The 27,520-nt window shown below is 46.6% G+C and overlaps 1 protein-coding gene across 1 annotated transcript; it reads right to left on the reverse strand.

Moving 5' to 3' along the window:
• Positions 1–4,960: 4,960 nt before the first annotated feature.
• Positions 4,961–27,164, reverse strand: LOC148136477 (zona pellucida sperm-binding protein 3-like). The gene is made up of 11 exons (XM_087983345.1): positions 27,081–27,164; positions 26,866–26,954; positions 26,484–26,778; positions 7,504–7,695; positions 6,413–6,528; positions 6,220–6,323; positions 5,951–6,128; positions 5,742–5,868; positions 5,573–5,661; positions 5,364–5,485; positions 4,961–5,076 (listed from the first exon to the last, which is right to left on the reverse strand). The coding sequence occupies exons 1-11, from the start codon at positions 27,162–27,164 to the stop codon at positions 4,961–4,963; spliced, it is 1,512 nt and encodes a 503-aa protein (XP_087839471.1).
• Between the last annotated feature and the right edge of the window lie 356 nt (positions 27,165–27,520).

A 27,520-nucleotide genomic window follows, 5' to 3' on the forward strand; every position in this document is an offset into this window, starting at 1 on the left:
TTTCTGTCTCTACCCTTGTGTTGTCACGATGAAAGATGGCGTTTAATGCAGATTTCCGCCACCTCCAAACAGACCCCACCACCAGGGATATATTTCCCACCCCACCCCTCTCCGCCTTCCGCAAAGACCGTTCCCTCCGTGACTACCTGGTCAGGTCCACGCTCCCCTACGACCCACCCTCCCATCCTGGCACTTTCCCCTGCCACCGCAGGAACTGTAAAACCTGCGTCCACACCTCCTCCCTCACCTCTATCCAAGGCCTCAAAGGAGCATTCCACATCCATCAAAGTTTTACCTGCACATCCACTAATATCATCTATTGTATCCGTTGCTCCCGATGCGGTCTCCTCTACATTGGGGAGACTGGGCGCCTCCTAGCAGAGCACTTTAGGGAACACCTCCGAGACACCCGCACCAATCAACCAAATCGCCCAGTGGCTCAACATTTCAACTCCCCCTCCCACTCTGCCGAGGATATGGAGGTGCTGGGCCTCCTCCACCGCCGCTCCCTCACCACCAGACGCCTGGAGGAAGAACGCCTCATCTTCCGCCTCGGAACACTTCAACCCCAGGGCATCAATGTGGATTTCAACAGTTTCCTCATTTCCCCTTCCCCCACCTCATCCTAGCTTCTAACCTCCAGCAACTCGAACCCCTGACCTGTCCGGACTTGTCCGACCTGCTCAGCTCCTTTTCCACCTATCCACTCCACCGTCTCCTCCCTGACCTATCACCTTCATCTCCTTCCCCACTGACCTATTGTACTCTATGCCACTCTCTCCCCACCCCCACCCTCCTCTAGCTTATCTCTCCATGCTTCAGGCTCTCTGCCTTTATTCCTGATGAAGGCCTTTTGCCCGAAACGTCGATTTTGCCTGTCCTCGGATGCTGCCTGAATTGCTGTGCTCTTCCAGCACCACTGATCCAGAATCCTTTACCTCAAAGCAGCAGAGCAGGTTTAAATCTGTACCAAACCATGTGCTGTCACTCTCTGGGAGTATTTTATGGGGAGACACGATCAAGGGAATCTGTAACCATGGTTACAGTGACATTCCAAGTGTTGAGCTTGGAGGGAAGGTGTGAACTTTCTGGGAGGTGTTGGAGGAGCCTTGGTGAATTGCTGCAGTGTATCTTGTAGACATCACAGGTAATGGAAGTAGGAAACCTCACACTTGGATAAGTATGTGTATGAACACAAAGCTTCAGGACACTGGAAACCCTGGGCCTATAAGTGGGAAAGAGATGAGTGGAGATAGAAGTGTGTTATATGGTGGTAAAGACGCAATGGGCCTCTTTTGTATTCTGACAGGATGACCTATTTGAAGTCTATCCCATTTCACATGATAGAGATCAGTGTGAAGACAGGACTGAGGTGTACAGTTATGATGCTGGACACAGAAACAGTCCCTTTGGTCCAACTCATCATGATGACCAGATATCCTAATCTAGTCCCAGGTGCTAGCACCTGGCCCATATCCCACTGAAACCCTTCCTATTAAAGGCTGTAATTGTACCATCCTCCACTTTCTCCAGCAGCCCATTCCATACATGCATCACCCTCTACCTCAGCATTGTCCCTTGGGTCCCTTTTGATATCTTTCCATGGTGGGCAGCACAGTGATTAGCACTGCTGCCTCGCAGCACCAGCGACCCGGGTTCAATTCCCACCTCAGGCGACTGACTGTGTGGAGTTTGCACGTTCTCCCAGTGTCTGCGTGGGTTTCCTCCGGGTGCTCCGGTTTCCTCCCACAGTCCAAAGATGTGCAGGTCAGGTAAATTGCCCGTAGTGTTAGGTAAGGGGTAAATGTAGGGGTATGGGTGGGTTACGCTTCGGCGGGTCGGTGTGGACTTGTTGGGCCGAAGGGCCTGTTTCCACACTGTAAGTAATCTAATCTAAATCACAACTAGAGGACATAGGTTTAGCATGAGACGGGGTTCTCCCACCGCAGGGAAAGACCTTGTCCATTTGTTATCTAGGCCCCTCATGATTTTATAAACCTTTAATGTCACCCCTCATCCTCCAACACTCCAGGGAAAACTGCCCTAGTCTGTTCAGCCTCTCCCCATAGCTCAACTTCTACAACCCTGGCAACATTCTTGAAAGGGTTCAGAAAAGATTTGCAAGTTTCATAACAGCCTCATGAGGAAGGAGACCAGAATTGCCCATAATATGCCAACATTGGCCTAACCATGTACTGTATAGCTGCTACATGACCTCCCATCTCTACTCCGTAGTAAAAAGGAACGCTTACCAAACAGCTTGTTTACTTTCCTATCTACCTGTGACTCCACTTTCAAGGAACCATGAACCTGCACTGCAAGGTTTTGGTTCAGCAACACTCCCCAGGGCATTACCAGTTCAGTGTCCAAGTGCTGCTCTGATTTGCTTTTCCAAAATACAGCACCTTGCATTTATCTAAATTAAGTGCCCATCTGATCAAGATCCTGTTGTAACCTTCACTGTCCTCTCGACCTTCAAATCTGGAGTCCTCTGCCATTTCACTCTGTTCACATCCAAATCATTTATCTCAATGGCAGACAGTAGTCAACCCAGCATCAATCCATGTGGCACTCCACTGGTCACAGGCCTCCAGTCTGAAAAGCAACCCTCCACCATCATCTTCTGTCCTCTACCTTCAGGGCCAGTTCTGTGTCCAAATGGCTAGTTCTGTATTCCATGAGATATAACTTTGCTAACCAACCAGTCTCCCAGGAGGAACCTTGTCAAATGCCTTCCTGAAATCCATAATTGATCATATCTACCACTCCCTCCAATCCGGTTATTTCTTCAAAAGAATAAATAAAGCAGATGGTGAGGATGGGGTCAAGCAGGTTTTTCCAATCCTATTGAATCCCTCCACCTGTTGAGGTAGCCAGTGTCAAAGCAATGCCCTTTAGGAGCTGGCCAGCTCAGTCAGTAATGAGGCTGCTGGGCCACAGGGCTGACTATTCCCCTCTACACCCAGAATACATTCTGCCCCTTCACCCCCATCTGCTTCCTCTAAATGCTGTTCACACTGGAGGAACCCTGATCCATCAGTTGGCACAGTGTAATACAGTATCCAGCAGTTTGACCTGTCATCATGTGACTCTGGACCCCATGAGATCAATGTTGACAACTCCCTTTTACCACATGGTGCTGCTACCCCTCTTGGTAGGGAGAGAACAAAGTGGTAGCAGTGTATACCATGCTGTGTTTTATAGAACACAAGCAGTCAGGCCCTTCAGCCCTTTCACAGTTCCATTCTCATCCATGTGCCTATCCAATGACCAATTAAATGCCCTTAACATTAATGAGTCTACTACTGTTGGGGCATAGAATGCCCTGCCTTCTACTGAAGAAACTACCTTTCACATCTGTCCTATTATGATCACCTATCAGTTTAAAGCAAATGGCCCCTCATGCTAGCTATCACCATTGGAGGAAAGACTTGCTTCTCTAACCTGGATTGTCAGGTCTCAATTCAATGCCTCTACCCTCTAATGAACAGCCTCAATTCCCTCAGCCTCCTCTCCATTCCAGGCAACATCTTAGTTAATCTCCTCCAGCCTTTCCAAAGCTTCCACATCCTTCCTATAATTCCATGGAGAGAAGTGTTTAATACTCCAAATGCAGCATATTCTACAGCTGTGACATAAGCTCATGGTTCTGAAACTCAATCCTGAGTAAATCCTAACACACCACATGCCTTTTTAAACAAGGCTACCAACCTGGGTGGCAACTCAGGGGTCAATGCACATGGACACCAAGATCATTGCTCATCTGCACTGCCAAGATTCTTCCCATTAATCTAGTACTCTGCATTCCTGTTACTCCTTCCAAAGTGAATCACCTCACCTTTCCATATTGAACTCCATTTGCCATGCCTCAGCTGAGCTCTGCAGCCTATGTCCCTCACTAACCCACAACAATCTTAGTCCATCCAGTTGTTTGGAAGGCTTAAGCTGTTGGATACAACGGAGCTGCTGGCTCACTCATTAGAGGGTAAAGTGAGCTCAGTGCTCGGGTCTAGAGTCACATTCGGCCAGTCAATTTCCTTCCCTTCTCAACGGAAGGAGGAGAGAATTTTACAACCAATCCATTTCCATAACCTTTCTTCCATAAAAAGGAGTTGGAAAGTTCAGTTTCCACTTTAGGGAAATGAAAACCACCCATTTACTATCCCCTGTCTGGTCATAGCCTCAGGCACACAGATACCCCAATGCTGATTGGGCAATGGGTTATGCCATTCCTCAAAACACCCTCCCCACCAGTCATTGCCCTTGGGATAGGACTAACCTCACCTGGATCCAAGGCTTACTGGGGCAGTCACAGCGTGAGAATCCACTACAACTGATTCTCAGCCCATTACAGCACCATTCTCTGGGCTGCTACAGCCTGCACTGACCCTATAGCCACCCACAGCACCACGAAAGCAACCTTCAAAACCCTCGAGTATACCCCACAGCCAGGTCCTCACCCCACTGGATCCCAAATCAGGTTCTATATCTGACACCCTGAGGCCAACTCTAAATGGAGAAAGCTGCAGGCATTTCTCTCAGACCCTGCAGAGTCATTTCCCAATGGATGCCTCACTCTGGCTGACTGAACTATAGAGACAGGAACAGTGGGAATCCACTTGGACACTTCTGAAGAGGATCAGAACAGACTGGAAACACCAGCTGTTTCACCCTCAGATGCTGCCACATCTGAGCAGTTCCTGCAGCATGTTCTGCAAACAGCAATTTCATCAAATTCAGAAACCCCTTTCCAGTGAGGTCTACAGCCCCCTGTACTCACTGGATAAAGCAAACTGCAAACAATATCTTCAATAACCCAATCAATCATCCTGGAAGCTCAATGCATGGAATGGACAGGCCAAGCCCAGAGATTGTACACAGGAATATTTTAACAAGAGGATGCAGAAAAACCAGCTCCAGACAGAAGACACCATGAATCACTGCTTTATTGACTATGTCATCACAGGTTGATGGGTGTTCGCTTGTGTTTCCTGTACAGGACCAAGGCCAGCAATGAAGCAGAGATCAGACAGACCACTGTCACAGTCAGGGTCACCAACACAACCAACTCCACACCTACAGAACAAGGAGAAACCAATGGTTACTGAGAGAAAGAGGGACAGAAAGGGAAACTAGCAGGTAGGCAGCTCCCCACCTGGAGACCTCTCCTGTATCCTTCCTTCAACCTCAGGCAGGGGCTCAGTTGCCAGGTTGGTCAGCCCAGTATCCAGGATGATCAGGGGGCCAAGTGAGGCCTCCCCTTCCCACTTGAATCCAGCTTCACTCTCTGCAAGATCAAACATTTCAGTCAGGGAGAGATGGTGATGGGAGGATCCACAACATCAAAATGGTCAATGTCCTACCAGCTTCAGGACCAAGGTCTCTCCTTCCTCTGGAGGGGAACAGGATCTCCCTTGTGCTCCCACAGTTCCCCACATGGCAACAGGCACAAATGTCACTGTCAGATTCCTCCAATGGGGTCCAGCTAAACAAGAGAACCAGCCCATCAACCACATGGTGCATCACCTCTCCCAACAACAACATCCCTGAGGGACAGAGAGAGGGAACTTACATATTCTGCAGCTTCTGGAAAGTACAAGCTTTGTTCCTGGAATCTCCCTGATCCACTGCAGCAACTTTCAGGTGACAGGTGATGAAAATCTGAGGGACACATTCAGAACAAGTCAGCATTTAGTGACTCCCTCCCACTATGGAGAAGCCAATCAGCAGCTTCCTCTTACCAAGGAATGCTCATCGCCATAGAAACGAAAGGCATCCAGGTCAAACCTGAGCTTGTCTGGCTCCCGCCCGTCTCCCGGCAACACAAAGGATGAAAAGGAGTCCTCAGCTTTGCTGTCCAGGAGGCAACTGCAGATGGACAAAGGGCCGTGAAGTGAAGGAGGGAAGCCATTGAGATAGGAACAGTTGGAGAAAGCAGAGAGCTCCTTACCCATTGTAGTCAATGATCCTGTATCTCAGGGTGGAGTCCTTGTCTGGGCTCAGTGTAGCTACACAGCGATCAATGTACAGCTTCAGGGGCACGTGATGGACCATTGAAACAGACGCCTCAATGTGAATGAGGTCTCCCAGAGAGTAGACAGTGGAAGGGCGCTCTGTAAGCCAGTCACCTGAAGTACAGGAGGACAAGGGTTGGAGACAGTGAGTGTAACTCGCAGTGAGTGACACCAGGAGATCCCTCCCCAGTCACCCATCACGTACCATTCATTAGACGCAGGGAGAATGACAGATGGCCTTCTCCAGACCTGGTGGAGCTGAATGGGATCCAGGTGGGATTGATGGGGTTACTGCTCACATTGCCCTTCCTGGGGAGAGACAGGGCAGACATTTTAGGCCAGGGTCAGACAACAGCAGCAGCTGGGGATCATATTGACAATCGAGTAAAGATTCTCACCTCAAATAACGACACTCAATGGGAACAACAGCCCCATTGGTTCTCACAATGACAGATCCAGGATAGTTTGGGGTGTGGGTCAGGTGGGTGGTGTAGATCAGGAAATCCCCAGTGATCTGAAAGACACCAGGTTAAGGAATGAGAAACTGATCTGAATGGAGAAAGATCGACACAGGGTTCACAACATCACATGGCAACATTTCTTTGCAGAGTGTGACAGACTCTAGATCTGGAGTGACCACAAGTGGAATACAATAGGACATAGGTCAGTGGTTAGTGGTTCGTCTTTTAGGATCAATGCAAGATTGTATTGCATCATTCCAAAAATCAGGAATTATTGGAATTCCATATCCAAAGGCCAGGGAATGCTCAGTTGGTCAACAGGATTGGTTTTACAATCACAGCAGAATTACAGATAGATGGAACAGGAACATGGTGATCTTTATCTACAAGGTAAAACAGGAAGTCTTCAGATTATGGGAAGGGATTACTAACAAGGTTAGTGAAACATCAGCTTTAGTGAGAAGCAAAAACCAAGTTCAAAAGCATGAATTAACCAGAATGGAACCAAAACAGTTTTACCAACAGGTCAGATATAGAGCTCAAGGACTAGACAAGTCAATTTATTCCCAACAGTCCCACAATTGGGATGAAACTAGACTAAGTGAGTCAAATAAACCCACTCGGAGGATAATAGACTGCTCACCACAAAACTAAGCACATCATTCTGCTACAACAAGACAGCTGTTTTCTTCAGATTTCACTATAGAAAAGTGTCATGCTGGAAAGCACTGATAGAAAGAGCAGTGTTTTGTTCACATTCAGGAATAAGTTCAAATCATTCACTCCTCCATATTATAGCTAATTCATTAGCTATAAAACATTAACAGAACCACCTGTATAATCCAAAGCTTCTAAACCAATGAGAACAGCAGCATATGCTTCGAGATAAGACCAGGTAAGGCCCAGTCTAATCCAGTATAGGAAGCTAGCAGGAGACAGACCCTCAATAAGTCAATGTTCCTCAATGTAACCCTAACTGGAATAAGCTACAACCCAAGCTTCCTGCAAGTGTGGAGAACTCCCATTACCTGCAATCTGCTGCCACACTCATGCAGCCCATAGTCAAAGAGGACAGTGTGGTTCTCAGGGTAGACCCTGGTTGGCTGACAACCTACTGTCCCCAGGGTCAGGTCAGCAGCTTGAATCAGGTGCCCAGTTCCAAATAAATCCAGCTGGGCCTTGACCAGCAGGTTGTGCTCTCCACACTGCACCATCACAGTCTGTAGTGGGGACACACTCACAACCTCAGACACTGGGAACCTAGGACCCCCATGAGAAGGGGCTCTCTCTGGAACAGGGCTGGCTCTCACAATTCCTCATGGAAACCTCTGGTTCAAAAACTGCTGCCATGTGTCAGAGCAACAGACAGCTCCAATTAACATTAACACAGGGAACAAACCCCTCATTACAAAATCACCCATGATCCCAAACAACTCAACCATCCCCACATTCCCCAACCAGCTCCTTTTATACACACAACCCACACTCACCTGATACCAATATGACCAGGAGCAGCAGCATTGAACCAATCGACCAGCCCCAATCTCAACAATCTCCACCAATGTCTGAACTCATGGCTTTGTTCTCAGGAGGATCGATTACATTTGGGCCAATAGGAGTGGCTGTGAGTTGCTGTGCTGTCACCTGACTGAATTCAGCTCCACAAGATCTCATCGGGAAATCCCCATGACTACAATCATCAAAGGTAGCTCGTTGAGCCTGGAGAGGGTCTGCTGTATTCTGCCCATCCTAACCTGGGCAGTCTGACAGTGAGAACCATGGAGAGATTGTGTGGGAATGGGAATTCGAAACAGGGTTTGGGCAGACTGAAGGGATTTCTCTTAGACTGTACCTATTGTGGGCAGCACGGTGGCACAGTGGTTAGCACTGCTGCCTCACAGCGCCAGAGACCCAGGTTCATTTCCCGCCTCAGACGACTGACTGTGTGGAGTTTGCACATTCTCCCCGTGTATGCATGGGTTTCCTCCGGGCGCTTCGGTTTCCTCCCACAGTCCAAAGATGTGCAGGTCAGGTGAATTGGCCATGCTAAGTTGTCCGTAGTGTTAGGTATAGGGGTAAATGTGGGGGAATGGGTGGGTTACGCTTTGGCGGGTCAGTGTGGACTTGTTGGGCTGAAGGGCCTGTTTCCACACTGTAAAGTAATCTAATCTAGTCTATCCTTGGTAGTACTTGTTGGAAGAAGCTTTATTCTGTATCTAAACCTGTCCTTGGCTGGGGCACTGTAGGGAGAACCTAACTTTCAGTTCACTTTTAATTCATAGAGTAGAGGCAGTTTTACTCTGTATTTCACGTTGTGCTGTCTCTGTCCTGGGGACAACTTTCCTTCCAGTTTTCAAGAATGGAGGAGGCTTTTGTTTCAGTTGTAAAGAGTAGGATCTTTTACTTTGTTTCTAACTCTGTGATGTTTCTGCTTTGTTAGTGTTTGCTGTAAACAGTGTAGCTTTACATTTAGTTTACAAGTGTAGAAGCAGCTTTACGTTCAGTGTAAATGAGCGGGGGAAGTTGTATTCTGTATCTAATCCCACGCTGACCTTGCTTTTGGGAGAGATTGATTGGTTGGGATCATGTTGAGGGTGAAAGTGAGGACTGAAGATGCTGGAGGTGAGAGTCATACAGTGTGGTAAAGCACAGCAGGTTATGCAAAATCCAAGGAGCAAGTGAGTCGGTGTTTCAGGCATCAGCCTGTCATCAGGAATGTGGGTTGGGAAAGGGGGCTGAGTGATTTAATAGGAGGGTAGGTGTGGGGGTGTGGTGAGTGAAGGTAGGTGGGATGGCAGTAGGTCAATGCAGGTCAGGGGTGTTGAAGGAGCTTTCCATTCATTTTAAAAAGGAAGATTGAGCTTTACTCTCAGTTTCAAAGAGTAGATAGTGTTTTATTTGTAAGAATCTCATTGCATCATGTCCCTGTTCTGGGAGTGTTTGATATGAACAGTGTTGAGGTAGGTTCACTTTCAGCTGAAAAGAGAACAGCGAGCTTTATACATTATCAATCTGTAGCTGTCCCTGTTTGATGGGGACAGGGTAGGGGGAGTTTTTGCTTCAGTGTAAAAGTGTAGAGGGACCATTCCTTTCAGCATAAAGGAGCCTCAGTCTGTATCTGAGCCTGATCTGTACCTTCCTGTGGGAGTGTTGATGGGGACAGGATTGAGGTCTATGGCCTCCAGCTGTGCTGGGATAAAGCTCAGTGTAAACTCGAGGAAAAGCACCTCTTTCACTGAGTCACTTTGCAGCTTTTCACACAACACTGTGTTCAACAAATCCAGGAACATCTCCTCAGCCCTGTTTTGCTTAATTTCTTCCTGTAAGTTTTGGTTCAAACTCCTTTTCCTCTGGATGTTACTGTGCTCATTGTCCTTCCATTCACATCCCCTTGGGGGCTCCTCTCTTGGTTGGTTACTGCCTGCTTATTTTTATTGGTTACTGGGTGGATGTGGGCAGTGCAGGCCATGCCAACATTTCCTGACCAACCTCCAGCGAGGAGGAGAAAGTGAGGACTGCAGATGCTGGAGATCAGAGCTGAAAATGTGTTGCTGGAAAATCCCCAGCTATCCTTGAGTAAGTGTTAGGGAGAGTGGTACAGGAATGTGTGAACCCAGTTTCAGCGACGTTCCAACTGTGTAACATGGGAGGAAGGTGTGAACTTTCTGAGTGCGAGCGGTCGCAGGTTTGGAAGTTGCTGTTGGAGGAGCCTTGGTAAATTGCTGCAGTGTATGTTGTAGACCACACACAATCCGTCAGTGTCGACCAATGTTGGAGTGAGGGAATGTTGATGGTGGCGAATTAGACAATGTAGTTTCTATAGATTTCAGTAAGGCCTGAGACAAGGTCCCACACGGGAAGCTAATAAAGATAAAATCCCATTGGATCCAGGGTACGTTCGGAAGTTAGATCCAGAACTGTCTTTGAGCAGGAGACAGAGGGTTGTTGTAGAAGTTTATCTGTGTGACTGGAGCAGCGGTGTACCGCTTGGATTGGTGCTGGGTCCCACGCTGTTTGTCATCTCCATAAATGATGTCCGAGAGAGCGGGGGAGGATGATCAGTTAATTTGTGGGTGACACAATGATTGGCCGGGTGGTTGACAATGCAGAGGGATGTGTTAGGTTGTAGGAGAATACAAATGGATTGGTCCAATGGCCGCATTAGTGAGAGGTGCAAATTGGCTTAGGGATGAGGAAACTAGAGAAGGGAAAAGGTGGTGAAGAGTGGTGTGGGAAGGGAAGGAGGGGTTCCATTTCATGGGGTAGGGATCTGTATAGCAGGGACGGTCTCCACCTAAACTGATGAAGTTTATCATTCCTGATGAAGAGCTTATGCTCAAAACATCGTGCCTTCTGCTCCTTGGATGCTGCCTGCTGTGCTTTTCCAGCACCACACTGTTTGACTCTGCTTTCCAGTTTCTGCTGTCTTCTCCTTCTCCCCCCTTAACTACAAAGCAGACCATGAAAGAAGGAAAAAGGAAGGATAACTCGGGAGACGTTATTAGAGATGTTGGAAATCATGAAGGTATGAAAACTAGCATAAGGACACTTTAGCTAAATGTTCGTAGCATCTGTAACAAGGTCGTTCAGTTAATGGCACAAATCATCGCAAATGAATATGATTTAGTAGCAATAATGGAGACATGGTTACAGGATGGTCATAGAACATAGATCAGTACAGCACAGTACAGGCCCTTCAGTCCTCGATGTTGTGCCGACCTGGAAGATCAAACTAACCTACATTCCCTTCATTCCACTATTATCTATGTGCCTATCCAAGAGTCGCTTAGATGTCCCGAATGTATCTGACACTACTACCACTGCTGGCAGTGCATTCTACACACACACCACTCTCTGTGTAAAGAACCTACCTCTGACATCTCCTCTAAACCTTCCTCCAATCACCTTAAAATTATGTCCTTCATGATAGTCATTTCCGCTCTAGAAAAAAGTCTTGTTCTATTCACTCTATCTATACCTCTCATCATCTTGTACACCTCTGTCAAGTCATCTCTCATCCTTCTTTGCTCCAATGAGAAAAACCCTCGCTCCCTCAACCTTTCTTCATAAGACATGCTCTCCAGTCCAGGCAGCATCCTGGTAAATCTTCTCTGCACTCTCTATAAAGCTTCCGATAACGAGGCGACCAGAACTGAACACAATATTCCAAGTGTGGTCTAACCAGGGCTCTACAGAGCTGCAGCACAACTTTACAGCTCTTAAACTTAATTCCCCTGCTAATGAAAGGCAACATACCGTGTAACTTCTTAACAACCCTATCAATTTGGGTGACAAATTTGAGGGATCTATGGACATGGACCCCCAGATTCCTCTGTTCCTCTACACTACCAAGAATCCTGTCTTTAATCCTGTATTTTGTATTCAAATTCAAACTTCCAAAATGAATCATTTCACAGTTTTTCAGGTTGAACTCCATCTGCCACTTCTCAGCCCAGCTCTGCATCCTGTCGATGTCCCGTTGCAACTACACCAGCCCTCCAAACTATCAACCACTCCACCAACGGTCATGCCATTGTCAAACTTATTAACTCACCCTTCTACTTCCTCACCAAGTCATTTCTAAAAATCACAAAGAGCAGAAGTCCCAGAACAGATCCCTGTGGAACACCACTGGTCACCGAGCTCCAGGCTGAATACTTTCCATCTACTACCACCCTCTGTCCTCTATTGGCCAGCCAATTCTGTGTCCAGACAGGAAATATCCCTGTATCCTATGCCTCCTTACTTTCTGAATGCCCCTACCATGAGGTACCTTATCAAATGCTTTGCTAAAATCCATTTACATCATATCCATTACTCTACCTTCATCAATGTGTTTTGTCATATCCTTCAACAAAGCTTGTGAGGCATGACCCACCACTCACAAAGCCGTGCTATCTCTAATGAAACTATGGTTTTCCAAGTAATCATCAGTCCTGTCTCTCAGAATCTCTCCAATAATTTGCCCACTACAGACATAAGACTGACTGGTCTGTAATTCCCAGAATTATCCCAATTCGCTTTTGTAAACAAGGGAATAACATTTGCCACCCTCCAATCATCTGCTACTACTCCAGTGGACAGTGAGGACATAGATCATCGCCAAAGGCACAGCAATCTCTTCCCTTGCACCCTGTAGTAATCTTAGGTATATCCCATCTGGCCCATCTTTTCAGCACATCCTCTTTCTTAACATCAACCTGTTGAAGCATATCAGCCTGCTTTACGCTGTCCTCACAAAGGTAAAAGTCCCTCTCAGTAGTGATTACTGAAGCAAAGTAATCATGAAGGACCTCCCCTACCTCCTCCGACTCCAGGCACAAGGTCCCTCCACTATCCCTGATCTACTTTGACTCTGGCCATCCTCTTGTTCCTCACATAAGTGTAGAATTCCTTAGGGTTTTCCTTAATCCAACCGCTAAAGCATTTTCATGCCCCCATCTAGCTCTCATAAGTCCATTCTTCAGTTCTTTCCTGGCTATCTCGTAACTCTCTGGAGCCCTGTCTGATCCTTGCCTCCTCAACCTTAAGTAAGCTTCATTATTTCTCTCAATTAGATCTTCCACATTTCTTGTCATCCAAGGTTCCTTCACCCTACCATCCCTTTCTTGCCTCAGTGGGACAAACCTGTCCAGCATTATCAGCAAGTGCTCCCTAAACAACTTCCACATTTCTGTTGTGCATTTTTCTGTTCCCAATTTAGACACAGCAGTTCCAGGGTAATAGTGCTGTAATTCCCCCTCTCCTAGTTAAATACTTTCCCAAACCATCTTCTCCTCTCCCTCTCCATGACGATAGTAAAAGTTTCTCACTATCATCGAAATGCTCTCCCACCAAGTCATGAGTGGGAGTTAAACATCCCGGGGTATCAGGCTATTCGGAAGGACAGACAGACAGACAGGAAGGTAAGGGAGGTGATGCCGCTCCTGATATCCAAGGACGACATCTGGGTGTTGCTGAGAGATGATATTGGTTCCATGGAGAATTCAAGGAAGGAAAAAGTCACTGATAGGTGTAGTCTATAGGCTACCCAAATTGTACATCACATTGTAATGGATTTAGTAAGGGGAGGTTGTGCCTGACAAATCTGTTGGAGTTCTTTGAAGAGGTGACAAGTAGGTTAGACCAGGGAAACCCAGTGGATGTGGTCTACCTAGACTTCCAAAAGGCCTTTGATAAGGTGCCACACCGGAGACTGCTGAGCAAGGTGAGGGCCCATGGTGTTCGAGGTGAGTTACTGGTATGGACTGAGGATTGGCTGTCTGACAGAAGTTGGGATAAAAGGTTCTTTTTTGGAATGGCAGCCGGTGACAAGCGGTGTCCCGCAGAGTTCAGTGTTGGGGCCACAGCTGTTCACATTATATATTAATGATCTGGATGAACGGACTGGGGGCATTCTAGTGAAGTTTGCCGATGATACAAAGTTAGGTGGACAGGCAGGTAGTACTGAGGAAGTGGGGAGGCTGCAGAAGGATCTAGACAGTTTGGAGGAGTGGTTCAGGAAATGGTTGATGGAATTCAATGTGAGCAAATGCGAGGTCTTGCACTTTGGGGAAAAAGAATAGAAGCATGGATTACTTTCTAAACGGTGAGAAAATTCGTAAAGCCAAAGTACAGAGGGATCTGGGAGTGCTAGTCGAGGATTCTCTAAAGGTAAACATGCAGGTTGAGTCCGTGATTAAGAAAGCGAATGCAATGTTGTCAATTATCTCAAGAGGGTTGGAATATAAAAGCACTGTTGTGCTACTGAGACTTTATAAAGCTCTGGTTAGGCCCCATTTGGAGTACTGTGTCCAGTTTTGGTCCCCACACCTCAGGAAGGACATACAGGCACTGGAGCGTGTCCAGCGGAGATTCACACGAATGATCCCTGGAATGGTAGGTCTACCATACGAAGAACGGCTGAGGATCCTGGGATTGTATTCATTGGAGTTTAGAAGATTACGGGGAGATCTAATAGAAACTTACAAGATAATACATGGCTTGGAGAGGGTCGACGCTAGGAAATTGTTTCCGTTAGGCGAGGAGACTAGGACCCGTGGACACAGCCTTAAAATTAGAGGGGGTAAATTCAGAACAGAAATGCGGAGACATTTCTTCAGCCAGAGAGTGGAATTCATTGCCACAGAGTGCAGTGGAGGCTGGGACGCTAAATGTCTTCAAGGCAGAAATTGATAAATTCTTGATGTCACAAGGAATTAAGGGCTACGGGGAGAATGCAGGTAAGTGGAGTTGAAATGCCCATCAGCCATGATTGAATGGCGGAGTGGAGTTGATGGGCCGAATGGCCTTACTTCCGCTCATATGTCTTATGGTCTTATGGTGTAATGGGACTGAGGACGGAGCAAGCTATTCAAAGTTTGTGCGAAGATTTGTAGCTCGGGTGCTCGTTGTTGTGGTTCTGTTCGCCGAGCTGGAAGTTTTTGTTGCAAACGTTTCGTCCCCTGGCTAGGCGACACCATCAGTGCTTGGGAGCCTCCTGCGAAGCGCTTCTTTGATTTTACTCCGGTGTTTATAGTGGCCTGTCCCTGCTGCTTCCGGTTGTCAGTTTCAGCTGTCCGCTGTAGTGGTTGGTATATTGGGTCCAGGTCAATGTGTTTGTTGATGGAGTTTGTGGATCAATGCCATGCCTCTAGGAATTCCCTGGCTGTTCTCTGTCTGGCTTGCCCTATGATAGTAGTGTTGTCCCAGTCGAATTCATGTTGATTGTTGTCTGCGTGTGTGGCTACTAAGGATAGCTGGTCGTGTCGTTTCGTGGCTAGTTGATGTTCATGTATGCGGATTGTTAGCTGTCTTCCTGTTTGTCCTATATAGTGTTTAGTGCAGTCCTTGCATGGTATTTTGTACACTACATTCGTCTTGCTCATGTTGGGTATCGGGTCCTCGTTCTGGTGAGTTGTTGTCTGAGCGTGGCTGTTGGTTTGTGTGCTGTTATGAGTCCTAAGGGTCGCAGTAGTCTGGCTGTCAGTTCTGAGATGCTCCTGATGTATGGTAATGTGGCTAGTCCTTTTGGTTGTGGTATGTCCTCGTTCCGTGGTCTTTCTCTAAGGCATCTGTTGATGAAATTGCGCGGGTATCCGTTTTTGGCGAATACCTTGTATAGGTGTTCCTCTTCTTTTTGCAGTTCTGGTGTACTGCAGTGTGTTGTGGCCCTTTTGAATAGTGTCCTGATGCACTATAAACACCGGAGGAAACATCAAAGAAGCGCTTCGCAGGAGGCTCCCAGGCACTGATGATGTCGCCTAGCCAGGGGACGAAACGTTTGCAACAAAAACTTCCAGCTCAGCGAACAGAACCACAACAACGAGCACCCGAGCTACAAATCTTCGCACAAACTTTGAACACTTACGGGCGAGAGACGCTGAGACAAGCCAGGAAATGGGAATCCTGCGCTAACCGACTAAGCGCCACATACGAACAACTCCGGTTCCTACACGAATGCCGAAAGAATCGAATCCTTCCACAATGTGTCAGATACAGACCGCCAGTCAACAACCCACAAGCCAGGGAAACAGCCAAGCAGAAAGGATTCAGGATGATCCAGGTAATGATCACAGACGCGCACAACCGACTCCACAAGTACAAACAATAAATTGCGCGCCAAAAGTCGTTAATTTCAAAAACCACTAATCGTGAATGGACCCGGACCATAGAACAGGCTGTCACCATAGGACAGAACAGGACAACACACCGCAAACAAACGGCACTAAAAGAAAAAATGGCCAAACAAAGAGGACACTACAACACACACCTGGGTTAAAAACCTCTCCCACAGACAGCTCACAGACACGGAAAGAACAATACTGGCCAAGGGACTCGACTACAACCACAGGGACGCCAAGAGAGCAGACTTCCTAGCAGTACTAGAATGCACACTCAAGAACAATGGACTGACAGAAGAGACAAAACAAACAGTGAGACAAACTGTCGTACCTATGATAATAAGGAAAAGACAAACACATAACCTCAACACCAAGGAGAGGGAAGCACTGAAATCACTAAGAAACGATAAGAACATAATCATACTCCCAGCAGATAAAGGCAGAATGACGGTCATCCTAGATAAATCTGATTACATCCAAAAAGCACACCAACTACTTACAGATATCAACACCTACCAAATGAAGGAATTTGACCCCACACCACAACTCACCAATAGGATAAATAACACACTAAGGAATCTACAAAAAAACAGACAGATAACCAGAGCTGACCTACAAAGAATGAAACCGGAAAGCAACAACACCCCCAGATTCTATGGATTACCTAAAGTACACAAACCAGACATCCCACTCAGACCCATAGTATCACTACCAGGGACACCATCATACAAACTGGCCAAAGAACTACAACAGAAACTGAAACACCTGGTCAGCGGATCCAAACACTCTATACAATCAACACAGGAATTCTTGGACATCATCAGAAATATACACATAGACAAAGAAGAAACCATGATATCATTCGACGTGACGGCACTGTTCACTTCGATTGACAAAACCCTAGCCAGAGAAACAATAGCCAACCTACTGGACATACAGAACAGAAATCAGGATGCTGAACCTATCAACAAAGACGGCATACTTAAACTACTGGACTTGTGCCTCACAACACACTTCACATTCAACAACCAGATTTACGAACAAATCAACGGAACACCCATGGGATCACCAATCTCGGGACTCATAGCAGAGGCAGTTATGCAAAGGTTAGAACAAACAGTCCTACCACAAATTCAACCCAAACTCTGGGTCAGCTATGTCTGACACGTTTGTAATCATTAAAGACACGGAAATAGAAAAAACACACCGGATCATCAACGCCACACTCGCAGGAATCCGATTCACGAGAGAAGAAGAAAAGGATAGCCAACTCCCATTCCTAGACGTGATGGTACAGAGAACACCGAACGGAGAATTCACCACAAGGGTATACAGGAAAGCCACACACACAGACCAAGTCCTAAACTATGAAAGTAACCACCCCAACACACACAAACGAAGCTGCATCAGGACACTATTCAAAAGGGTCACAACACACTGCAGTACACCAGAACTGCAAAAAGAAGAAGAGGAACACCTATACAAGGTATTCGCCAAAAACGGATACCCGCGCAACTTCATCAACAGATGCCTAAGAGAAAGACCACGGAACGAGGACATACCATAACCAAAAAGACTACCATACATCAGGAGCATCTCAGAACTGACAGCCAGACTACTGCGACCCCTAGGACTCATAACGGCACACAAACCAACAGCCACGCTCAGACAACAACTCACCAGAATGAAGGACCCGATACCCAACATGAGCAAAACTAATGTAGTGTACAAAATACCATGCAAGGACTGCACAAAACACTATATAGGACAAACCGGAAGACAGCTAACAATCCGCATACATGAACATCAACTAGCCACGAAACGACACAACCAGCTATCCTTAGTAGCCACACACGCAGACAACAAGCAACATGACTGGGACAACACTACTATCATAGGGCAAGCCAGACAGAGAACAGCCAGGGAATTCCTAGAGGCATGGCATTCATCCAAAAACTCCATCAACAAACACATCGACCTGGACCCAATATACCAACCGCTACAGCGGACAGCTGAAACTGACAACCGGAAGCGGCAGGGACAGACCGCTATAAACACCGGAGGAAACATCAAAGAAGCGCTTCGCAGGAGGCTCCCAAGCACTGATGATGTCGCCTAGCCAGGGGACGAAACGTTTGCAACAAAAACTTCCAGCTTGGCGAACAGAACCACAACAGCAAGCTATCCTCGATCAGGTCCTGTGTAATGAGACGGGAATAATTAATGACTTCATATTTCGGAATCTTCTTGGAAGGAGCAATCACAGTTTGGTTGAATTTAGAATAAAGCTGGAGAGCGTGAAGGTAAAATCCGATACCAGAGCCCTGTGCTTAAACACGGGAGACCTCAATAGGATGTGGGAGGATTTGGCTAAAGTAGACTGGAACCAAAGACCTTATGGTGGCACAGTCGACGAGCAATGGAGGACTTTCAAAGCAATATTTCAATGTGCTCAGCAATAGTATATTCCAGTGAAAAGAAAGGATTGTAAGAAAAGGGGTAATCTGCCAAGGGAGGCTATCAAATCAAATGAGAAGTCATGGGAAAGCACAACATTGGGAAAGTTTTAAAGGTCAACAGAAAGCCACAAATAGAGCTAGAAAGAAAAGTAAGATAGTCTATGAGAGGAATAAAAAACTAGCCCAGAATATAAAGACAGATTGCTAAGGTTTCTATAAATGTATGGAATGGAAAAAGAATGGCTAAAGTAAACATTGGTGTCCTAGAGGATGAGAAGGGGCATTTAGTCATGGGATATGATGAAATGGCTGAGGCATTGAACAGGGTTTTGGGTGTCAGCCTTCACAGTGAAGGACATGAATAACATGCCAGTAATTGACAGAGAGACAAAAGTAGGGGAGGACCTGGAAACAATCATGATCAGGGAAGAGGTATCTTCGGGCAAGCTCATGGAGCTAAGACGACAAGTCTCCTGGCCCTGATGGAAGGCATCGCAGGGGGCTAAAGGAGATGGCAGGAGGAAGAGCAAGTGCACTTGTGGGAATGTTCCAAAACTTGCTGTACTCTGGGGCAGTTCCAGCAGATTGGAAAACAGCAAATGTTTCAACAGGGCAGTAGACAAAAGATGGGGAATTGTAGACTGGTTGGCCTAACCTCTGTATTGGGGAAGATGCTTGAGTCTGTTATGAAGGAAGGAATAGTAAGGCATCAAGACAGAAATTGTTCCATTGTGCAGATGCAGCGTGAGTTCATGAAGGGCAGGTCACTCCTAACTCATCTTTTGGAATTTTATGAAACCATGATGAGCACGGTGGACCACAGGGAGCCAGTGGATTTCCAAAAGGTCTTCAACAAGGTGCTGCACGAGAGGCTGCTGCATAAGATAAAGATGCATGACATTACGGATAAAGTATTAATATGGATACAGGATTGGTTGACTAACAGGAAGCAAAACGTGGGGATGTGTGCGCTATTTTGGTTAGCAAACAATCCCTCGCGCTGTGCCTTAGGGATCGTTGTTGGTGCCACAATTATTCACAATTTACACAGATGATTCGGAATTGGGATCGAGGTGCAGTGTGTCAAAGTTTGCAAATGACACAAAATGCAAAGTGTGTGGAGGACTGTGAACGTTACAGAGGAACCTAGATACTTTCAGTGAGGGGCAAAGGTCTGGCAAATGGAATATAATGTTAATAAGTGTGAAGTCATCCATTTTGATAGGAGTAACAGTAAAAAGGACGAATACTTGAATGGTAAAAAGTTGCAGCATGCTGCCATGCAGAGGGACCTGGGTGTCCTTGAGCATGAATCCCAAGTTGGTCTGCAGGTACAGCAGGTCATTAAGAAGGCAAATGGAAAATTGTCCTTTTATTGCTAAAGGGATTGTGTTTAAAAGCAGGGAGATTATATTGTGGCAGCACAGGGTGCTGGTGGGGCCATAGCTGGAGTACCGCCTGCAGTTTTGGTCTTCCTTGAGAAAGGATGTACCGGCACTAGAGAGGACGCAGAGGCGGTTCACTGGGTGGGTTCCAGCGTTGAGAGAGATGGCTTATGAAGAGAGACTGAGTAGACTGGGATTCTCTTCATTGGAATTCAGAGGAACGAGGGATGATCTAAGAGAAACATATAAAATGATGACAGGAATAGATGTGATAGACATAGAGAGGATGTTTCCACTGGCAGGTGAAACTCGAACAGGTGGGTATAGCTCAATCAGAAGGAACAGATTTCAGACTGAATTGAGAAGGAACATCTTCACACAGAGGGTTGTGAATCTATGGAGTTCCCTGCCCCAATGAAGTTAGTTGATGTTACTTCAGTAAATGTTTCTAAGGCTAAGATATGTTCTCTTTTTGAACAATAAAAGAATTAACGGTTAGAGTGAGAGGGCGGGTAAGTGGAGCTAAGGCCACAAAAAGATCAGCCAGATGGCCTACTACTGCTCCTCGTTCTTATTCTGTCCCTGAGAAATGTGAAGGGATGCACTTTCGAGGGAACAAAGAAGAAAAGGAAGTACTCAATGAATGGCAGGACACTAGGAAGCTCAGGAACAGAGGGATCTTGGGATACTATTCCACAGACCCCTGAAGGTGGCTGGATGGGTTTACGGAGGAGTTAAAATGACCTGTTGATGCTTGCCTGTGTCAGTTCAAGTATAAACTATAAGAAGAGGGAGGTCATGTTGAAGCTGTACAGATCTTTGATTAGAGGACACAGCTGTAGTACTGTGTGCAGTTCTGGTCACCCCACAACAAGAAGGGTGTGGTTATACTGGAGAGGGTACAGAGGAGATTCACCCGAATGTTGTCTGGGATTGAACATTGCAGCTACGAGGAGACCTTGGATAAGCTCGGAAGGTTGTTCTCTTGGAGCAGAGAGATTGAGAGGAGATTTGGTGGAGGTGTATAAGATTAGGGACCAGGTGAATAGAAAGCAGCTGTTAGACAACAGACAATAGGTGCAGGAGTAGGCCATTCTGCCCTTCGAGCCTGCACCGCCATTCAATATAATCATGGCTGATCATTCCTAATCAGTATCCTCTTCCTGCCTTATCTCCATAACCCTTGGTTCCTTGAGAGCTCTATCCAACTCTTTCTTAAATGAATCCAGAGAGTGGGCCTCCACTGCCCTCTGGGGCAGAGCATTCCACACAGCCACCACTCTCTGGGTGAACAAGTTTCTCCTCAACTCTGTCCTAAATGGTCTACCCCGTATTTTTAAGCTGTTTCCTCTGGTTCGGCACTCACCCATCAACGGAAACATGTTTCCTGCTGCCAGAGTGTCCAATCCTTTCATAATCTTATACGTCTCAATCAGATCCCCTCTCAGTCTTCGAAACTCAAGGGTATACAAGCCCAGTTGCTCCAGTCTTTCAGTGTAAGGTAATCCCGCCATTCCAGGAATTGACCTCGTGAACCTACGCTGCACTCCCTCAATAGCTAGAATGTCTTTCCTCAAATTTGGAGACCAGAACTGCACACAGTACTCCAGGTATGGTCTCACCAGGGCCCTGTACAGCTGCAGAAGAACCTCTTTGATTCTATACTAAATCCCTCTTGTTATGAAGGCCAGCCTTCTTCACTACCTGCTGTACCTGCATGCTTACCTTCATTGACTGGTGTACAAAAACACCCAGATCTCTCTGTGATGCCCCTTTACCTAAATTGATTCCATTTAGGTAGTAATCTGCCTTCCTGTTGTTGCCAACAAAGTGGATAACCTTACATTTATCTCACATTAAACTGCATCTGCCATGCATCTGACCACTCACCTAACTTGCCCAGGTCACCCTATAATCTCCTAACATCCTCATCACATTTCACCCTGCCACCCAGCTTAGTATCATCAGCAAATTTGCTAATGTTATTGCTAATACCATCTTCTAGATCATTAACAGATTGTTAAAAAGCTGCGGTCCCAGTACTGATCCCTGCAGTACCCCACTGGTCACTGCCTGCCATTCCGAAATGGAGCCGTTTATCACTCCTCTTTGTTTCCTATCAGCCAACCAACTTTCAATCCAAGTTAGTACAATGTAGACAACTCCTTCCTAACTGTAGCACACTGTGTGCTGCTATCTTTGTGTGTCCTGTCTGTGGAACAGGACACACCCAGGGATGGTGACTGTGGTCTTTGGGACATTCTGTGTAATGTACAATGCTGTAGTTATGGCAGGGTTAGCCTGGGCTTGTATGGTAGCACTGGCCCTGAGATGGTGCAAAGGAGAACCTTGCAGGGCTGCCTGCACTGTTTGTTTATGGTTACTGGGGTAAGGCCACGTTTCCCAGCCAGTTTTATTCACAGCTTTTAAGCTGTTGGATACACCTCAGCTGCGTGCTCACTCATTTCAGTGGGTTAAATACAACCCCATTGCTGTAGGCGTGGAGTCACATGTAGGCCAGACTCAGCAAGAATGGCAGATTTCCTGTCCCAAAATACATTCATGATCCAAATATATTTTAAACTACCAAAACAGATTCCAGGATCCTGTTCCTATTAGACAGATGGCTACTGGAGTTCCCCTACAACCTTCATTGGTGCTAATACACATCAGGTTCTCTCCAAGTCTGATAACAAACTCCCTCAAATCAGGTTTCTATCCCTGCCAATGAGCAACACAGCAATGGCCTTCAGTGTGATTGGCCTAACCCAGTGCCCATCCTCTGAAGGCTGTGGACAGTTTCTATGCAGTTGACCACAGCTTGCTCCATCGCCTGGCATGGCCTTGGTGATGGCACTAACCTCATCTGGTTCCCAGGCTTACCAAGCCAGTCATTGGTTGAGAACCCATTGCAGCACCTCTCCTTGTAATTCATTCACATGCCATCACTGGCGAGGCCAGTATTTATTGCCCGTCCCGACTTATCCAGAGGGTCGTCAAGGTTCTGCTTCATTTCAGTGGGTCTCATGTAGGCCCGACCAGTTCAGGACAGTAGTTACTTTCCCTAAAAAAGGATCATTAGTGAGTCAGATGGGTTTCTCCAACAATCAATGTGTTCATACTCATCATTAGGCTCATCATTCCCGATTGTTTTAATGGATTCAGATTGCATCATCTGCTGTGTGGCAGGATTCAAACTGCGGTCCACAGAGAGTTACCCAGGGCTCGGGATTCACAGGCCAGCAATAATATCGCTGGGTCCTCACCTCACCCATGGTCTGCTCCATTCTCCACTGATTCTACAACCACTTTAACCACAAACCATTCCATCCTAATGCTTCTGACATTCCCTGACCACACCCAGCTCGCTTACCGTCCCTCAGCAATCAGGCTGTGTATCTGACACCCAGCACCAAGGCACGGGTTAAAATTGCTTGATCGTACCCCACTGATGATGACTGCAGTGAATGAGGGTCACTATAGAGAACCTTCACCCATCTTATAAAGGCTTCGCCCAAACCAAATAGCTCCAGAATATAAAAAAGGTACAGCCACTCAACTTGGTCAAATGCCTTCTCTGCATCTAGAGAAATCCCCAATCCCTGTATTGACTGTTGTTGACATGCTTGAATTATATTATGCAGCCTCCTAACACTATTGGAAAATCTATGGCCCTTTATGAAGCCCATCTGGTCCTCTTTAACAATAGAAGGTAACACTCTCCAGCCTTAACGCAATGGTCTTAGAGAGGATTTTGAAGTCTACATTTAAGACTGAAATGGGCTTCTACTAAGGTCCAGGACCTTCCCTTTTTTAAGAATAAGCAAAATATTGGCCCTTCTCAGACATGGCAAGAGACGATCATAACTGTATGAGTCATTGAACATGTTGAGCATCCGGCCTGACAATGTTTATAAATTCCTTATAGAATTCGCTGGGAAGTCCATCATGACCGGGCGCCTTTCCATCCTGAAGCTGCTTCGCAGCCTCCTGCACCTCTTGCTCTGATAAGGGGGCTTTGAGAAAAGACTCTTGTTCGGGTGTCGCTCCAGATCCTTGAAGAAGGACTCCATCTTGACATACCCATCCTCACAACCCTCAGATTGGTATAACTTGGAGTAAAATATCTGAAATGCCACATTCATCTTTTTGGAATCGCATGTTAAGTTCCCAGACCCTTCCCTAATCAATGTAATGGCTTGAGGGGCACTCCTTTTCCTGGGGAGACTTGCCTGGCTTGTCACCACGCTCCTATAACCTTTACTTTGCGAAAGTAAGCTCCTTCTTTGCTGTCTGTGTGAGCACGGAATTCAATGCAGACCTCAGCGTCGTAATCCTCTGTAGCTTGAAAAATGAGGACCTGTCAAAGTAAGCCTTCTCGACTGCCTTCAACTGTGCTTCGAGGAGACTTTGCTGTTCACCCTTCTACTACTTCCTACTAACAGAGTAGGAAATACCTAAGTCGCTGGTATAGGCTTTGTCAGTTTCCCAAAGGAAACCAAGCCTGAGTTAATGCCTAGGAATGCCCGAAATTCCCTAGAGAGGTACTCCACAAACTTATTGTCCTTGCGGATAAAGGGATCCATTCGTAAGTGCCTTGAACCCACTGTAACGTCCTTAATCTTAACCAACAGGTACACTGGAGCATGATCAGGGATAATAATATTACCAATCGTACAAAATGCCATCAAGTCCAGGGTTGCCACGAGGGTCAGAAAAGAATCAATCCTGGTGTGACATCTGTGTGGATTGGAAAAAAATGTGAAATCCCTGCCTGTAGGGTGGAGACGCCTCCAGACATCCATCAACTCTAACTCAACACACGGATCCACTAATTATTTAGTTTGTACAGAGGGTATCGGGGGGCCTTTGGGCAACCTGTCTACTGTGGGATCCATGAGACAGTCAAAATCTCCCCCTATAATGACATGCCGGGACTTGAGACTGATCAATTTAGAGAATGCATCTACCAGAAATTTGAGATGATGAGCCAGAGGGCAATAAACGTTTAAAACACCATATTCTTCCTCATTTATCAGGGCTTTGAGAATTACAAACCTCCCGTGGGTGTCTTTAACTTACTAACTTAAATGGGAGATTCCTCCTAATCAATATAGCCACTCCCCTGCTTCTGGTATTAAAAGATGAAAAATAAACCCATTCAAAGCCATTCTGCTGTAGTTTCAAATGCTCCCTATCATCCCAGTGTGTCTCCTGTAACAAAGCAATATCTACCTTCTCCTTTCTAAGACTTGAAGGTATTTTCTTCCTCTTAAAAGGTGAGTGACTCCCGTTGATGTTCCAGGTTCACCATTTAATTAAGTCATTAGCCATAACGTTCTGCAGTAACATTTAGATTCCAGAGAGGAGGAATTCAAATCACAAATCGCCGAGCCTTAGTGTGGCAAGATCCATCAAACATAAAAACTACATAAATTAAAACCAGAGCTGAAAATGTGTTGCTGGAAAAGCACAGCAGGTCAGGCAGCATCCAAGGAACAGGAGAATCGACGTTTCGGGCATAAGCCCTTCTTCAGGAGGGCTTATGCCCGAAACGTCGATTCTCCTGTTCCTTGGATGCTGCCTGACCTGCTGCGCTTTTCCAGCAACACATTTTCAGCTCTGATCTCCAGCATCTGCAGTCCTCACTTTCTCCTCATAAATTAAAACCACTACAATTATCAAATCTACAAAACTATCAAAGATTATATACAACAAAAACCAAAAAACAGGCCAACATATAAAGCGCCAATGGTGCTGAATAGGGGAATTAACACCCCTGCTCAAAGGGGGAAACTACACATCCCAAAACCCAACTTGCCATCCCGCTGCCAGTACTGCAGTCCGGGTATTTAAATACCTGAACCGGGCATAAACTGCCGGGTGTCTGAAGCCTTCTCCATATTGAGTTCAATCCCTACAGCAATCCATTTTCTCCCAGTGGATGAATACACTCCCTCAATAAACTCCAAGTTGAAATAACCCACCAGAAAACAGCTTGTTTGAGAGGGGTCAGGACAGTCGGAAATTCACTTGGGGAATACAAGACTGGTCCACCCGTCCTGCAGGATTTAACACATTTGATCTTTGGACTGTACGCGAAACGTTTCAGAATTTACTGAGCCACAGCATTGTGGTTTATGGGCAAGAAGGGACCATTTGGCCCCTCATACCTGTTTAACTAGCCCCTCAGTTTGAAAAAGCCAATATGGATATCAGAGATCTGAAACTCGCAAAATGCTGGAAAAGCTCAGGTCTGGCAGCAGCTGAGGAGAGAGAAACAGTTCATGCTGCAAATACAATTGGACACTTCTGAAGAGAGTGCCAGAAGACACTTGATACTTTGTCTTTCTCCCCCAGATGCTGTAAGGTTGACTGAGTTTCTCCAGCATGTTCTGTTTGCTTCACTGAGATTGATGGCTATGATTCCAATTGACACCATATCCAGAGCCTGATCAAAGAGCCAGGGATACAGAGTGAACCAACACGCTGATCAAATGCTCTCAGCCTGAAACCAGCAGGCAGCCAACACCCCACCTGGAGACCTCTCCTGCATCCTTACCTCCACCTCAGGCAGGGGCTCAGTTGCCAGGTTGGTCATCCCAGTATCCAGGATGATCAGGGGGTCAAGTGAGGCCTCCCCTTCCCACTTGAATCCAGCTTCACTCTCTGCAAGATCAAACATCCCAGTCAGGGACAGATGGAGATGGAACATCAAGATGGTCAATGTCCTACCAGCTTCAGGACCAAGGTCTCTCCTTCCTCTGGAGGGGAACAGGATCTCCCTTGTGCTCCCACAGTTCCCCACATGGCAACAGGCACAAATGTCACTGTCAGATTCCTCCAATGGGGTCCAGCTAAAAAAGAGAACCAGCCCATCAACCACATGGTGCATCACCTCTCCCAACAACAACATCCCTGAGGGACAGAGAGAGGGAACTTACATATTTTGCAGCTTCCGGAAAGTACAAGCTTTGTTCCTGGAATCTCCCTGATCCACTGCAGCAACTTTCAGGTGACAGGTGATGAAAATCTGAGGGACACATTCAGAACAAGGCAGTATTTAGTGACTCCCTCCCACCATGGAGAAGCCAATCAGCAGCATCCTCTTGCCAAGGAATGCTCATCTCCATAGAAACCGAGGGCATCCAGATCAAACCTGAGCTTGTCTGGCTCCCGGTAACACAAAGGTGGAAAAGGAGTCCCCAGCTTTGCTGTCCAGGAGGCAACTGCAGATGGACATAGGGCCGTGAAGTGAAGGAGGGAAGCCATTGAGATGGGAGCAGCTGGAGATAGCAGAGAGCTCCTTACAGCATCATTGACTACAATGGGTATCTCGGGGTGGAGTCCTTGTCTGGGCTCAGTGTAGCTACACAGCGATCAATGTACAGCTTCAGGGGCACGTGATTGACCATTGAAACAGACGCCTCAATGTGAATGAGGTCTCCCAGGGAGTAGACAGTGGAAGGGCGCTGTGTAAGCCAGTCACCTGAAGGACAGGAGGACAAGGGTTGGAGACAGTGAGTGTAACTCGCAGTGAGTGACACCAGGAGACCACTCCCCAGTCACCCATCACGTACCATTCATTCGACGCAGGGA

Source organism: Chiloscyllium plagiosum, unplaced genomic scaffold (genome assembly GCF_037043375.1).
Source record: "Chiloscyllium plagiosum isolate Xiang-an unplaced genomic scaffold, Cpla_swu_hap1 HiC_scaffold_45, whole genome shotgun sequence".
NCBI lineage: Eukaryota > Metazoa > Chordata > Chondrichthyes > Orectolobiformes > Hemiscylliidae > Chiloscyllium > Chiloscyllium plagiosum.